The 16,987-nt window shown below is 49.4% G+C and overlaps 1 protein-coding gene across 2 annotated transcripts in view; it reads left to right on the top strand.

The window, feature by feature from the left end:
- Window positions 1-5,569: 5,569 nt before the first annotated feature.
- LOC143997162 (maternal DNA replication licensing factor mcm3) overlaps window positions 5,570-16,987 on the top strand; it is a 54,818-nt gene continuing 43,400 nt past the window's right edge. Inside the window, exons 1-2 of one of the 2 annotated variants that reach the window (XM_077492621.1) lie at window positions 5,570-5,704; window positions 8,374-8,486. In XM_077492621.1, coding sequence (XP_077348747.1) covers window positions 5,624-5,704; window positions 8,374-8,486 — 194 coding nt within the window. In that variant the 5' untranslated portion in view covers window positions 5,570-5,623. The remainder of the gene's footprint in view (window positions 5,705-8,373; window positions 8,487-16,987) is intronic. The other variant, XM_077492622.1, reaches the window with a different exon arrangement.

The raw sequence follows: 16,987 nt of genomic DNA, 5'->3' as shown, positions 1-16,987 counted from the left end.
CACTGGCGTGGTGTGATTTAGTGCTCCCAAAACGTCCTGCCCATGGAAAAAATTGGGCAACGCGCAGTGAAATGCTCTTCGTAAGCGATGCAACATGGGCACGTTTAACCCCTTCTCTGGGGTTAAAAGCTCCCCGCTAGCAGCTGAAAAGCGCCACAAAAACGAGTGGCACTTTAGCACTAATAGCCAGTGCTGCTGTTTGAAAGTAGCCCAAGACTCATGGCCGATGGGGTCTCAGGAGCCACTTCCTGATTGGCTGGGAGGAAAAGCAGGAAGACATTAGCGAATATAAATTTGCTAATGTCACACAAATGGGTGGACTCAGGGCACAGTGCTCTGCACCCCAAGCCCACCCTTTTTTAAGCCAATTAAAGTGGTTGTAAACCCTTACAAACCACTTTGACCTACAGGTAAGCCTAGATTAAGGCTTACCTGTAGGTCCAAGCAATATCTCCTAAACCTATATGGTTTAGGAGATATTTGCCCGAAAACGGGCACCGCTGTCTACGGCGCATGCGCCATAGACAGCGGCGCGCAGGCGCACTGAGCGCGGCATTTCCAAGAATGGAGCTGCCATGCGTGACGACTCCCGTGCGCATGCGCGGGAGTGACGTCATCGTGGCTTCGCCGAATGACAGCGGCGAAGCTGCGAGACCCCACCGAGAAGATGGATGCGGCGGACTACAGGAGACAGCGGCGACTTCGCTGGCTCCTGTGTCAGGTAAGTGACACATAATGGGCTACTATGCGATGCATAGTAGTCCATTATGCTTTGCAGGGAATGAAAAAGGAAGTAAACTCATCAGGTTTTACTTCCTCTTTAAAGCCTCCATGCTTCAAAAAAAACAAACATTGAAATCCATGCATCCGGTGCCCTGCATGGACTGGGGGGGGTGGACAGGCCACCGCTGTCGGAATACCTTCCTTACAGACAGGTAAAAAGATCACCAGTGTCCTGCTGCTGGCTCCAAGTGGCGCTGGAACTATGCAGGAACCATCAAATGGGAGGCCAATAAGCCACAGCTCAAGGAACCCCTAGAAACCTCTGGAGAAACCTGGGCTGGAGGAACCTGGGATTCCACAGTACCTTGATTGGGAATGGCGGTTCTAGAGGGATCCCACCAGGGCCAGGACAAGGGATGGGCAGGAGGGACGGCTGCCCTGGGCACTGTGGTATCATGTGAGGTGGGGAGGGGATTTGTTTTGGAAAGGGGGATTTGGGGGGCAGCAGGGAGTAAGTATTGTTTTGGAATGGTGGAATGTATTCTCTCCAATGTAGGTGGTGCTTGACCGCAGCAAACTTGTAGTTGTAGAGGAAAATGGTTCCTGGATGGATCCAATTAGATGCTGTGGTCCCTAGTGACTCTGGCAGCCATCTTGGGTCAGGCAGAGTCTATTTAGGTACCTAGTTCCTAGGCTTGGCTTGCATTTCTCATGTGGGTAGTGTAGGGACAAGCCACCCCTCTGACAGGGACAGTGATTAGTGGCAGGGAGAGTTTCCAAATGAGAAGGGAAAGGGGTAAGGACACTCCCTCCTTTCCAGAGACCTCCACATTTGGGTACGCACCGGCCAGGCCAGGCTGCATTCTGCCCCTTAAGATAGGCGCTGCGGGCACTATGAGACTTGCTCTACTACACATCACTGTTGCATTCTGTGAGTGTGGGCTTGTTGTGAATTGCCAAAATTTAACATTAAAGTGTTACTAAACCCAAGACCCTGCACTGAATCTGGTCTCCCACAGAACACAGAACATGGAAATGCAATAGTTTTAGTCAGAGGTGTAACTAGAACTATTAGGGCCTCAGTACAAAAAATCATGAGGCGCCCCCACCTCTGACAGGAGGGGAACCATGTGACAGGAGGGATCCAGTAGGACAGAAGGGATGGCAGTAGGACAGGAGGGATGGCAGTAGGACAGGAGGGGGGGCAGTAGGACAGGAGGGGGTGCAATGTGACAGCGGGGGGGATGTGACAGCAGGGGGGGCACTGTGACAGCAGGGGAAGCACTGTGACAGTAGGGGGGCAGAGAATGAATTTGTACACTTGGCCAGGAAGCAAGTCTTATCCACCAGCAGCAGTCTGGAGTTGCGGGAACCGGAGTTGAGGGGGCAGAGATGAGAGGTGGGCGATGACCTGGGCAACAGGCTGGATAGGTGGGGCGGTGCAGCAGAGTGGCTTATAGAAGAACCAACTTCCTCCATTATCCTTCTGGCTCCTGCAGCCACTGAAAGCCTGCTTCTCCTCCTCTCCCTCCCACAGGCATTCAGCGGCTGCAGGAGCCAGGAGTATAATGGAGGGGTTCCGTTCTATATGACACTCCACCGCACCGCCCCTCCTATCCAGGAGCAGAAAATTCTGACAGGGGAGCCGCAGCCTCCCAAAGCAGAGAGCCAGGTTGCAGTTGCGATCCCTATAGTTACATCCCAGGTTTTAGTAAATTTAAACTGCTAAATATCTTACAGTTAGAACAGTCTTGTGACTTCTATCAGTGTCTGGCTAAGCAATGGCTAATTAATGCAGGAGGAGTTTTCATTCGCCTCTGACTGTTCTATGAGGCTGCAGGACACCTGACTCTCTGGACATTGCTGATTGGCCCTGTGCTGATCACATGTGCCCGCCCAAGAAAATAAAAACTCTCTAGCAATGCACACCAAACTGAGCATGTGTAGGGTTCCTCCAAGGCTCTGTTCTATCAGGAGATGGTTTGAGGACAGTGGAAGAAGGGGAGGTTTAGAGAAGACAGGGTGAAACAGCTTTTTTACACACTGCAGAGGATTAACCAAAGTGCCAAAGGCTCCAAAGTGAGTATAACAAGCATGCTTTACTGCATATACAGACTGATTTACTGTTGTGGGTTTAGTTCTGTTCTTTCTCTGAGTGTTTACTGCCAACGCACCACACTGCACCTCCCCACACACTTATCAGTTTATATAATACCTGCATCGTTTTCTACACAACAGAGGAAGGTAAGAATCTGCAATCGAATGTTCTAAAATCCTTTCAATGAATATAGTTGTGTCCTGTGCTGAGTGGCCAACCTCTTGTGCTCACAATGCATAGGCCAGCTGCTCAGGATGAGACCTGGATGCTAGTGGAGATCACTGGGGTAGCTGTGCCTACTACATTGGTTTCCAGCCTCTAGAGCAGCCTTTTGACTCCAGGAGAACTTTTCTAATAAGTTTTGGGTCTAGGGAATAAGGCTTCCCTTACAGGGGTGGTCAGATTACAGAGGCAGCTGGTGGTCCCCTCACTCACACCCCCCTCACCCCCACGTGGCTCTCGATCAATCACAGCGGCGAGCATCTCGCATTAAAGCCACCCCTCCCTGCACGATCAGTGGCTTTACCTTATACTGTGGTAGAGGTGTGGGGAAGAGGAATAAGTGGTGGTGCACTGCTCAATCCGGGTTAGGCTGCTGCCAGCGCTGATGCTTCTCCTCCGGGCAGAACAGGAGGCGGGTCCTGAGACCCCTTTCACACTCAGGTGGTTTTCAGCCATTTCAGTGCTAGAAATAGCCTCTAAATAATGCCTGAAAACCATCTCCCATTCATTGCAGTGTGACTTTTCACACTGGCGTGGTGTGATTTAGTGCTCCCAAAACGTCCTGCCCATGGAAAAAATTGGGCAACGCGCAGTGAAATGCTCTTCGTAAGCGATGCAACATGGGCACGTTTAACCCCTTCTCTGGGGTTAAAAGCTCCCCGCTAGCAGCTGAAAAGCGCCACAAAAACGAGTGGCACTTTAGCACTAATAGCCAGTGCTGCTGTTTGAAAGTAGCCCAAGACTCATGGCCGATGGGGTCTCAGGAGCCACTTCCTGATTGGCTGGGAGGAAAAGCAGGAAGACATTAGCGAATATAAATTTGCTAATGTCACACAAATGGGTGGACTCAGGGCACAGTGCTCTGCACCCCAAGCCCACCCTTTTTTAAGCCAATTAAAGTGGTTGTAAACCCTTACAAACCACTTTGACCTACAGGTAAGCCTAGATTAAGGCTTACCTGTAGGTCCAAGCAATATCTCCTAAACCTATATGGTTTAGGAGATATTTGCCCGAAAACGGGCACCGCTGTCTACGGCGCATGCGCCATAGACAGCGGCGCGCAGGCGCACTGAGCGCGGCATTTCCAAGAATGGAGCTGCCACGCGTGTCGACTCCCGTGCGCATGCGCGGGAGTGACGTCATCGCGGCTTCGCCGAATGACAGCGGCGAAGCTGCGAGACCCCACCGAGAAGATGGATGCGGCGGACTACAGGAGACAGCGGCGACTTCGCTGGCTCCTGTGTCAGGTAAGTGACACATAATGGGCTACTATGCGATGCATAGTAGTCCATTATGCTTTGCAGGGAATGAAAAAGGAAGTAAACTCATCAGGTTTTACTTCCTCTTTAAAGCCTCCATGCTTCAAAAAAAACAAACATTGAAATCCATGCATCCGGTGCCCTGCATGGACTGGGGGGGGTGGACAGGCCACCGCTGTCGGAATACCTTCCTTACAGACAGGTAAAAAGATCACCAGTGTCCTGCTGCTGGCTCCAAGTGGCGCTGGAACTATGCAGGAACCATCAAATGGGAGGCCAATAAGCCACAGCTCAAGGAACCCCTAGAAACCTCTGGAGAAACCTGGGCTGGAGGAACCTGGGATTCCACAGTACCTTGATTGGGAATGGCGGTTCTAGAGGGATCCCACCAGGGCCGGGACAAGGGATGGGCAGGAGGGACGGCTGCCCTGGGCACTGTGGTATCATGTGAGGTGGGGAGGGGATTTGTTTTGGAAAGGGGGATTTGGGGGGCAGCAGGGAGTAAGTATTGTTTTAGGAGGGGAATTGGGGGGTATGCTAAAATTTAAGGGAAGAAGGAATGGAGGGGAAGATTATTTGAGCTAGGGTGGCGCTTTGTGCTGGAAGGAGAGATTTGCAGTGGGGTTATTGGGAGGGGCAATTTTAGGGGTAGATAATATGTGCTAGGAGGAGTGATTTTTTTTGGGGGGGGGCACTAGAATTGGGGGGATATGGGGGAATAAGATTTGTGCTGGGAGGGGGGATTTCAGCAGGGGAACAGATTTGCACTGGGAGGAGGGGGGATTTATGCTTAGGGGGTTGAAAAAGATTAGTGCTCAGTTTTTGTTTTTGGGGGGGGGGGGATTTTTGATGACACATAATGCTCATACACATTGGGGGCGGGGGGCGCAGTTTGGCACTGGATCCCACAGTGTGGTATATGCAAAGTTACACTGTAAAAACATTCATACCTGCAATTCATCTTTCAATCTATTAGGTGTTTGCGATTGTCTGTGTTTTATATGGAGATTCCCCTTACCTTTCACCCCAGTGATACCATGACAGGAAACTGGGGGCTCAGGAAAACCCAGCATTCATAACCTCATAGACCTCTCCTACATTACAAGAACAAATACGTTAGGATATGAGATATCAGAGGAGTATCACCTTTCCACTCCCCCACACACTGATAACACACCTCGCCCATAGACCGGAGGTAGCAGCTCCTCCATTCATCACCTGTAGAGGTCTGCCCAGGACAGGTTGGTGGGCGGAGTCAGCGGCGGGCCATGTGACCTCGGACACTTTAAAAGGAATCAGAGAGCGGCGGTCCGGTTTTCATATGATGGAAGCTCAGGGCGGACTGGAGGACCATGAGCTGCGGGAGGCGCAGAGGGAATACCTGGACTTCCTGGATGATGATGTGCGGCTCTTCCCTATATATACATTGGCCTAATGATCCTAGACAGGGGCCCAGAGATCTCATAGATGTAGTCACCATCAACCAGTCCTAATGATCATACACATCAGAGGGGATAGATCCCTGGAGATCTGATCGGTGTAGGAACCATCGCCCTTTCCTAGTGATCATATATACATCAGAGGGGAAATATCCCAGGAGATCTGCTAGGAGTGGTTGCCACCACCTAGTGATTATGTATACAGCAGGGCGGGTGGATCCCATGAGCTCTACTAGGTGTGGTTACCATCTAGTAGTGATCGTTTATACACCAGAGAGGATAGATTACAGGTGATCTGCTATGTGTGGTTACCATCTAGTGATGTATACATCAGCGAGGATGGATCCCAAGAGATCTGTTAGGTATAGTCAACATTACCCAGTCATAGTGATCATATACACATCAGAAGTGATCCCAGGAGATCTGCTAGGAGTGGTTACCATCACCCAGTGATCATGTATACATCAGAGCGGATGGATCCCATGAGATCAGCTAGGTGTGATTACTATCTAGTGATCATCATGTATACACCAGAGGATGGATCTGATAAGTGTAGTCACCGTTATCCAGTCCTTGTCACTATATATGCATCAGAGGGGATGGATCCCAGGTGATCTGCTATGTGTGGTTACCATTTAGTGATGTATACATCAGCGAGGATGGATCCCTAGGGATCTGATAGGTATAGTCTACATTATCCAGTCCTGGTGATCATATACACATCAGAAGTGATAGAGCCCAGGAGATCTGATCAGTGTAGTCACCATTGCCCTTCCCTAGTTTTCATATATACATCAGAGGCGATAGATCCCAGGAGATCTACTAGGAGTGGTCACCATCACCTAGTGATCATGTATACATAATAGCGAATGGATCCCATGAGATCTGCTAGGTGTGATTACCATCTAGTGATCATTTATACGACAGAGAATTGATCTTAAGAGTATAGTGACCATTACCCAGTCCCGGTGTTCATATATACATCAGAGGGGCTAGATCCCAGGAGATCTGATGGATGTAGGCACCGTTACCCGGGAGATCTGCTAGGTGTGGTTACCATCACCTAGCCCTAGTGCTCTCTAGACCTGTTCCTATATCATGGAGAACACCTACATTAGGAGTGCGGTGGGTGCTGACCTGTATTTAGGTTTTGCAGTCTTTTAAAGCATACAATGACATCTGGAGGCCAAGGTTGACTTTATGGTGGTCATACATACTCTGCAATGTTCTCAATTTAAATCCACTTTTCATAACAATTGGATAGAGTAAGACAAACTACTACCAAAAGTTCACAGCATGCTTATGTCTGTGTGGTAGGTTGCATTGGTTCAGTTGTAAAACTGGTTGAAATGGCTCCCTAATCTCCATATTTATAGCCAGACTTTATCTTGGGTTGCATTTCGGCGTCTTCAGTTTTTTAGTTCTCAGGATAACCAAGTTTTCATATTCTTCTGTTTGTCACTCTCCATGCTTTTTGTTTTTTTTTTTTTGTTTTTTTTTTTTTTTTTTAGGGCCAATTTACATCTATACATTCTGGGAGTGTATTAAAACAAAACATGTGTATTGATGCATTGCAGTGCCATTTATTTTGATAGCTCCGCAACACTGCAGAAATAACAATTTGTGCATAGCTGCAAATCGTGGCATGTTCCAATTTTTGAGTTGGAAGCCTGTTAATTTAAATGGGCTACCTTAAATGGCTTTATCTCCCCATGTCCCCACCTTTCCAGCAGAGTCCTGGGATGCCATGCTGTATATTTCTGATGGCTGTGGGTGTAGGGACTTTCAGTGGCTGGTGGTTGAACCCTGGTGTGTACCCCTCATCAGGGACCATCCGCTTGGAACCAGATGAGGCAGTCAGGTCCCAATAATTAAGATGGTAGCACAGGACCAAGGCTGTGGCAGCAGAGCAATGGATCACTGCAGGACACCACTGGATTTGCTGGTCTGGTGAATTTGGATATCAAGGGTAGCCCAGATTAGCAGGTGGGGTAAAAATGTTTCTTTAGTGCAAGGCATGGTCACAGCTAGTCCATTTACACACGCATGTAAATGGGCCCCAATGTATCGTTTTTGATGAAAGTTCATAATGTAAAATATCTATGGAACACGTAAGTTCATAGTGGGGTGTATTACAGGGGGTGGCTGTACATTTATGATTTCTGATAGTTCTCATATAAACACTCAGGACTGGTTATATAGGGTTTTTCTGGCTTAATTTTTGTGTGCATGTATCGAACTTCAGGCGTTTGTTAGACATTTCCTAAAGTTTAGCCTATGAAACCAGACTACCTGAATTTGCTACATAGTTGGGTTGAAAAAAGACAAGTCCATCTAGTTCAACCATATAATGAAAAGAAATCATACAATCCCATATTCCCAATCCTATACCCACCCTTAAGCTAAAAAAAGCTTGTGTACTTTTAAGAGCACAAGGTGGCTGAGCTTACCAATGTGAACAGGGACAATTGGAAAGAATGAGATTCTGCATGTTGTGTAGTCAGGCGTAGGGAAACCAGCAGAAAAATGTTCATGTGTAAGTGGGGGTAATTGGAGACTATAACAGAATTGTGTGCTGTATTGGCGATCATTGTGTGCTATAGAAAACTGAAATATTTCTGGTTTCTTGCAGCAAGATCAAGGTGTTTATCATGGAAAAGTGAGGGATATGATTAGCGCAAATGAACATCGTCTCATTGTTAACTTAAATGACCTAAGGCGGAAAAATGAGCGCAGAGCTAACATGTGAGTACATTTTGTATTTATTGGTCTTTGTTAACCACTTCAGCAAATCAAGGTGAGTAGAAAATTCTGGACAGCTGCATTCTGGACAGCAGAAATTTCTCCTGCCTTTATTAGAACATCAAGATCACACTGTCGCAGAAAAGTGATACAGAACCAAAAACAGCTGACCTGTTTCACACTAAATAAACATAGTGCTTACTCATAGCTAATCACTTCAGCCCCTGAAGAATTTACCCCCTTCCTGACCAGAGCACTTTTTGCGATTTGGCACTGTCGCTTTAACTGACAATTGCGCGGTCGTGCGACGTGGCTCCCAAACAAAATTGATGTGTTTTTTTTGTTTTTTTTTCCCACATATAGAGCTTTCTTTTGGTGGCACTTGATCACCCCTGTGGTTTTTATTTTTTGCGCTATAAACAAAAAAGAGCGTCAATTTTGAGAAAATTCATTATTTTTTACATTTTGCTATAATAAATACCCCTCCCCCCAAAAAAATAAATGTGTGTGTGTGTGTGTGTGTGTGTGTGTGTGTGTGTATATGTATATATGTGTGTGTGTGTGTGTGTGTGTGTATATATATATATATATATATATATATATATATATATATATATATATATATATATATATATATATATATATATATCATTTTAGGCCGATCCGTATTCTGCATATTTTTGGTAAAAAAATTGCAATAAGCGATTGATTGGTATGCGCAAAAGTTATAGTATTTACAAAATACGTCACTAATCTCTGCTCCAATCACAGGGAGCAGAGATCAGTGACACTGTCACTAGGCAGAACAGGGAGATTCTTGTTTACATTAGCATCTCCCTGTTCCTCCCTGTGAGGCACTTGCGGGTATCACCACAGCGATCTAGTCCACGGGGCTGACACGACACGACTCACGGAGCTTGCTGTGGGTACCCGCTGGCCGCCTCTTAAAGGACCAGGTACAGCTACGTGATTCTGCCTGTACGAGCCCTTCTGCCAACGTATATCGGCGTGAGGCGGTTGGCAAGTGGTTAATGTCCTTTAGGTCAGAATCTCGATCACCAGTATGGTGACATTGCTGGCTCAATAGTCCAATGAGGGCCCATTCACACCTTGGCATGCTTTATCATGTATTAAGGCAGCTCCTTCATTTTTAACCACTTGCCAACCGCCGCACGACGATATACGTCGGCAGAATGGCACGGGCAGGCATATGGGCGTATATATAAGTCCCTGCCTTCCCGCGGGTGGGGGGCCCGATCGGGCCCCCCCCGGTGCCTGCGGCGGTCGGCATTCGTTCGGGAGCGATCCGGGATGAGGGGGCGGCCATTCATTCATGGCCACCCCCTCGCGATCGCTCCCGACGAATAGAAATGCTCCCTGACATCACTTCCTCTCCTCACAGGAGAGGAAGTGATGTAATCTCTCCTCCGTGTCGGTATTTTTCGTGCCGGCACCGAGGAGAGAGGATCGGTGAGTTGCACCAACACACCACACGTACAGTAGAACATGCCAGGCACACTCACACCCCCCCCTTTACCCACCGATCACCCCCCAATTACCCCTGCCCCCCCCAGTCACAGTGACACCAATTGCATTTTTTTTTTTTTGCATTGGTGTCATTTGTGACTGTAATAACTGTTAGGGCAGTTAGGGTTAGCCCCCTTTTTAGTTCTAATGTGCCCCCCTAACCCCCCCAATAAAGGTTTAACCCCGTGATCACCCCCCGTCGCCAGTGTCACTAAGGCTGGGTTCACATTGCAGCGGTTTATGAGAACGAATGTGATTTGCACCGCACTGCAGTGCAAATCACATCCGATCTCTGTGCGATTCGACTTCAGCCATACAGATAGTATGGCTGAATTCGCGCCGCACCCGCCGCAAATTCGCACGGGACCCTTTTTTTGGTCCGCAGCAGAATCGGATCGCATGGGTGTTCACGCCATGTGATCCGAGTTTGCAGATCGCACTGCGATATGCGAACTGATCTGGGGGTGTCATTAACATTTCACTGACACTCCCAGCAGTTCGCATAGGGCAGTGTGAACTGCCGCCGGGAGGCATGCGATGCGGGAACCCGCCGCGGATTCGTGGCGTTCCCGCATCGCTCCAGTGTGAACCCAGCCTAATAAGCGATAATTTTTCTGATCGCTGTATTAGTGTCACAGGTGACGCTAGTTAGGCAGGTAGGTATTTAGGTTCGCCGCAACTTTTTATAGCGCAAGGGACCCCCATATACTACCGCATAAAGCCCCCTGATTGCCCCCTAGTTAACCCTTTCACCAGTGATCACCATATAACTGTTACAGGTGACGCTGGTTGGTTAGTTATTTTTTTATAGTTTCAGGGCACCCGCCATTTATTACCTAATAAAGGTTTAACCCCCTGATCACCCGGCGGGTGTCATTTGTGACTGTAATAACTGTTAGGGCAGTTAGGGTTAGCCCCCTTTAGTTCTAAGGTAGCCCCCTAACCCCCCCAATAAAGGTTTAACCCCGTGATCACCCCCCGTCGCCAGTGTCACTAAGGCTGGGTTCACATTGCAGCGGTTTGAGAACGGATGTGATTTGCACCGCACTGCAGTGCAAATCACATCCGATCTCTGTGCGATTCGAGTTCAGCCATACAGATAGTATGGCTGAATTCGTGTCGCACCCGCCGCAAACTCGCACGGGACCCTTTTTATGGTCCGCAGCAGAATCGGATCGCATGGGTGTTCACACCATGCGATCCGAGTTTGCAGATCGCACTGCGATATGCGAACTGATCTGGGGGTGTCATTAACATTTCACTGACACTCCCAGCAGTTCGCATAGGGCAGTGTGAACTGCCGCCGGGAGGCATGCGATGCGGGAACCCGCCGCGGATTTGTGGCGTTCCTGCATCGCTCCAGTGTGAACCCAGCCTAATAAGCGATCGTTTTTCTGATCGCTGTATTAGTGTCACAGGTGACGCTAGTTAGGCAGGTAGGTATTTAGGTTCGCCGCAGCTTTTTATAGCGCCAGGGACCCCCATATACTACCGCATAAAGCCCCCTGATTGCCCCCTAGTTAACCCTTTCACCAGTGATCACCATATAACGGTTACAGGTGACGCTGGTTGGTTAGTTATTTTTCTCATATCGTCTTCCAGGACAGCCTTTGAGATATAGGGCTCCTCCCTCCGGGACAGGAAACACGTCAAGCCAATTAAATAAAAGGTGTGGTCCTCCAGGCCCTCCTCAGTTTTTGTGTTTCCTGCCGGACGGGAAGGAGCACGTCTGGAACTGGTAAGGGGAGCTCCTTCTCAGGGGTTTTGCCTGGGGAGAGCGCCTTGATGGACCTGGCCCTTAGCACCCCTCGGTCCGAACGAAGGGAGGAGAGGGTAGCTTTCAGTCCCCGCTGCCATTTAAACGTTCGGAGAGAACGGGACCCCGATACGCGGCAATCTCCCCCTCGGAGCGCTAACCGCTCGTACCTGTCGGTCGGAGGCGGCGGGAGACGTTCGTTCTACCGACCGGCGTTCGGGTACTGTGAGCGGTGCGTTCGTAAGGAACGCACGGCGTCGGGGCGGAGTTTTTGCGCTCTGGCGTACGGAAGTGGGAGAGACGCACTTCCGCCGGATTCGCGTCATCAGGGGGCGCCGCAGGACCCGTTCCAGTCCTTTGGGCGCGGCGGTGTGACTACAGGGTTGCCTGGAGCAGTGTGAAGGCTCAGAGAGACTGAGTGATACACAGGAACCATGGAGAGTGCGGTTGTGCAGGTGGACTCCGGTTCAACAGGCTCCAGTACCTCTCAGGTAAGCTTGGTGAGGGCAGACCAGGACTTACACTGGGGGGTGGGGGTCACTCTGACCCGTAGTACCTTCCCGGGGTAGAGAACCTGCTGGTGAAGGGGGGCACTTCCTAAACAGACCCTAGAAGCACAGTGGTGTGGTCAGGGGTGGTATTTTAATGGGACCCTGTTTTTCTTTGTTTTTAGGTTAAACAGGACAGAGCCCAGATACCTTTACCCAGAAGGAAATGTGCCGTGTGTGGGGCTAAGTTAGGCACCGGTTGGGAGAAGCCGCTTTGCCCAGATTGTGTCAGTAGCCTGGTAAAAGAGGACTCGGTGGCAGCTTGTCACAATGTTTTAACATCCGTAAAGGATGAGATTGCATCCACCTTCCAATCTTTTAAAAACATGATGGATAGGATGCAGGGTCCCTCTGTCTCTTTACCCAGAGCCGTGAGTATGCCTTCCTTATCCCAACCAAGTCAGGAGGAGGTGGATAGGGAGAGGTTACCCAGGTCATTAGCCTCCTCTAGGACAGAGTCTACTTCAGAATCTGAGGGGGAGGAAGAGGCCATTAGATCAGCCAGATACAAGCTGTCTTTGGATGATGTGGGTGACCTCCTCAAGGCTATATATGACACCTTGGAGATCAGAGAAGAACAGGTCCAGCTTTCAAAACACGACATGATGTATCAAGGGTCGAGTGTAATGAAAGACAGGGTATTCCCCGTCCATAAGTCGCTAGTGGAGGCGATTCTGCTGGAGTGGGAACAACCGGAAAAAAGGCCATTTTTTTCAGGTAGCCTTAGAAGGAGGTTCCCTTTTGAAGCGGATGCGGTGCATCCCTGGAACAAGGTTCCCAAATTAGACGCTCCCTTGGCTAAGGTCTCTAAGAAGACAGATTTGGCCTTTGATGATATGGGTTCACTCAGGGACCCTATGGATAAGAGGGGAGATCTGCTGCTCAAGAGAGCCTGGGATGCCTCTTCCATTGGGCTTAAACCGGCCCTAGCAGCTACCTGTGTGGCCAGAAACTTGGAGTGTTGGCTTACACAGTTACAATCACATATTTCTGCAGGTACTTCTAGGCAACAGCTGTTGAAGTCCTTTCCGCTACTGTTTAAGGCTGTGGGCTTTTTAGCGGATGCCTCTGCAGAATCAGTCAAACTGGCGGCTAGATCAGCAGCACTAGTGAACGCTGCCAGAAGGGCCGTTTGGCTTAAAACCTGGTCAGGAGACACAGCTTCAAAACTAAAGTTGTGTGGATTACCCTTTTCAGGGGACCATTTGTTTGGGCCCGGCCTGCAAGAGGCGTTAGCGCGCACGCAGGATAGGAAGAAAGCTTTCCCAGAAAGGAAAAAGAGACCTGAAGGGAAACGCCTTTTTCGAAGCCCCAGGCAGCAAAACCTGCAGGAAAGGGAGGTTCGCCCCAAAAAACATTGGACGGGTCACAAGGGAAGAGGCAGAGGAGGTATCTTATTCAATCCTCCTCAACCCTCCCCTAAAACCCAGTGACTCCTGCGTCCCGGTGGGAGGAAGACTGGGGAAGTTCCTCCCACAGTGGGAAGCTTCAACCGAAAGTCCGTTCATTCGAGATCTTGTAAGGAACGGCTACAGGTTGGAGTTTGGTTCAGTTCCCCTCCCAAACTTTCAAGTAACAAGGTTACCAAGGGACCAAGAGAAAGCAGAGGCTTTGGCTCTTCTTCTGGGGGATCTGGTGGACCAAGAAGTAATGGTGCAGGTGCCTCAGGAGGAGCGAGGCTTGGGGGTTTACTCCCACGTATTCGTGCTAAAGAAACCTTCGGGGAAGTTCAGGTTAATACTGAATCTCCGTCCCCTGAACAGATTTATAAAATACAAGCGGTTCCGGATGGAGTCAATCTTCTCGGTAACCAAATTCCTGTTTCAGGGCTGTCACATGGCCACAGTGGATCTCAGGGATGCATATTTGCATATCCCGATTCATCCGGAATCTCAGAGATTTCTCAGGTTGGCGGTGAGGTTGAACACGGGTGTGTTACACCTCCAGTTTCGAGCTCTCCCCTTCGGGCTTTCAGCCTCACCAAGAGTCTTTACAAAAGTCCTGGCAGAGGCACTGGCCCCATTAAGGCTCAAGGCTATAACAGTGATCCCATATCTGGACGATCTACTGTTCATAGCCCAGTCGGCCCAACAGCTGCAGAGGGACATACAGGAGGCTTTGGTTTTTCTGCGCTCACTGGGGTGGCTGATAAACCAGGAAAAATCCCAGCTGACCCCCTCACAGGAGGTCCTGCATTTAGGATACAGGATTTCCTCAGTGGAAATGAGGGTATTTCTTCCGGAGGAGAAGATCGGCAAGCTAGAGCAGGCGGTAGCCCAGCTTCAATCTGGTCGGGAAGCCCAGATCAGGGAGGTGATGAGAGTCCTAGGGTTGATGACAGCATGCTTTCCAGCGGTAGCCTGGGCAAGACATCATCAGCGTCCTTTACAAAGACTCATGCTCCGTTATTGGGATGGCAGGCAGGAGAGCCTGGATCAGGTTATGCCCCTATCCTCGGCAGTCAGGAGGTCTCTTTGGTGGTGGCGGGCCCAGGTCAACCTAGACAGGGGTCTTCCCTGGTCCCCACAAGCTACGGTGGTGGTCACGACCGATGCCAGTGCGCTGGGTTGGGGTGCCCACCTAGAGGGAACCTTAGCCCAGGGTTCCTGGTCGAACCTAGAGACAGGTCGTTCCTCAAACCAGAAGGAACTTCTGGCAGTCTGGAAAGCTATAGAAACCTTCCAGTCCCGGTTACATGGCAGGGATCTGCAAGTTCGCTCAGACAATGTGACAGCAGTAGCCTACCTGAACAAGCAAGGGGGAACCAGAAGCCCTGCACTACAGGTAATTGCGGACAAAATCTTCTGCTGGGCAGAGAAGAATTTGTCCTCAATATCAGCCATTCACCTAAAGGGAACTCAGAATTTCCTGGCCGACTTTCTCAGTCGCCAGAAGATAGGTCAGGACGAGTGGTCCCTCAACAAGGAAGTGTTCGAGGAGATCGTGTCATGCTGGGGAAGGCCAGAAATAGACCTATTTGCAACAGAAGGCAACAGGAAGGTGACACAATTTTTTTCGGTTCACCCACAGGATCGGGCCAGGGGGATAGACGCCCTTGCCAATCCATGGCTGTTTGGCCTGTGTTACGCCTTTCCTCCCGTAAGGATGGTGGCGGAGGTTCTGCAGAAGTTCCGCTCGGAAACTACGGACCTCATTTTAGTAGCTCCTTTTTGGCCAAGGAGACCCTGGTTTGCCAGCATAAAGAGATTGGCCGTACATCCTCCGCTGTTTCTACCAGTCAGGGAGGACTTGCTTTCCCAGGGGCCGATCCTGTGCCCTCAGATAGAGAGGCTCAAGCTTGCGGCCTGGTATCTGAGGAACAAATCTTAAGGTCACAGGGTTTCTCAGAAAGAGTGATTAAGACCTTGTTAGAATGCCGTAAACCAGTTACTAGGGCAATTTACGCCAAGGTAGGAAAGAGGTTTAATTCCTGGTTGCGAGAACAGGGTATTGCAAGTCCCGGGGTCCCGGCAGTCCTAGATTTTCTACAAGCAGGGGTAGAACTGGGCCTATCTAACAGCACTCTAAAGGTACAGGTGGCGGCCTTAAGTGTTTTCCTTCAGTCCTCCCTTCAGCAGAATCCATTTGTCAGGAACTTCTTCAAGGCTCTATCTAGATCCAGGCCTGTGAGAATGAAGTCCTGTCCTACTGGGGATTTGGCCTTGGTTCTTAGGGCTCTGACCCAAGATCCATTTGAACCATTAGAGGGAGCTTCACTTAAGTGGATTGTAATAAAGACTGTATTTTTGATAGCGATCACGTCAGCTAGAAGGGTCAGTGATCTACAAGCGCTCTCGGTCAGAGAGCCATTTCTGTTAATCTTAGAGGACAGGGTAGTACTTAAGACTGACCCTAGTTTTCTTCCAAAAGTGGTGTCCACTTTTCATAGGACACAGGATATTATTTTGCCAACTTTTTTCTCAACCTCAGACAAGGATGAGGCGAGATCTTTAAGTTTGTTAGACGTCAGGAGAAGTCTATTAATTTTTTTAGAAGCCACTAAGGTCTTCAGGAAGTCAGACTCACTTTTTGTTAATTTTTCGGGCGCCCGCAAGGGCTGCAAGGCGTCCAAAGCGTCTATCGCCAGGTGGATACGAATGGCGATAGTTAAAGCCTATGAGTTGGAGGGGAAGCAGGCACCCTTAGTTAAGGCACACTCTACAAGGGCGGTTTCCGCATCATGGGCAGAAAGGGCTGGAGCCTCTCCGGAGGAGATCTGCAAAGCAGCAACGTGGTCCAGCTACTCAACGTTTGCAAGACATTACCGTCTGGATTTATGGTCTGATAAAGAGCAGACTTTTGGACGTAAGGTCCTCCAGGCAGTGGTCCCGCCCTGACAAGGTGAGCTCCTTGCTTATCATCTCAAAGGCTGTCCTGGAAGATGATATGAGAAAACCGGAGTTAGACTTACCGGTAACTCTTTTTCTAGGAGTCTTCCAGGACAGCCTGGCTTCCCACCTAAAGTTGTTTAAATTGGACTAAGTGGTGAGGATGTGTATTAACGTGATTATTAGTGTGTTATGTCTTTCAGAGCCTCCCGGCGGTTCTTGGAGTAAAACTGAGGAGGGCCTGGAGGACCACACCTTTTATTTAATTGGCGTGACGTGTTTCCTGTCCCGGAGGGAGGAGCCCTATATCTCAAAGGCTGTCCTGGAAGACTCCTAGAAAAAGTT

This window comes from Lithobates pipiens, unplaced genomic scaffold, assembly GCF_037356315.1.
Source record: "Lithobates pipiens isolate NorthernLeopardFrog02 unplaced genomic scaffold, aLitPip1_a1.2 Scaffold_19, whole genome shotgun sequence".
Lineage (NCBI taxonomy): Eukaryota > Metazoa > Chordata > Amphibia > Anura > Ranidae > Lithobates > Lithobates pipiens.
Note: the sequence above shows the minus strand (reverse complement) of the source record. Positions and strands in the feature narration are given on the sequence as shown.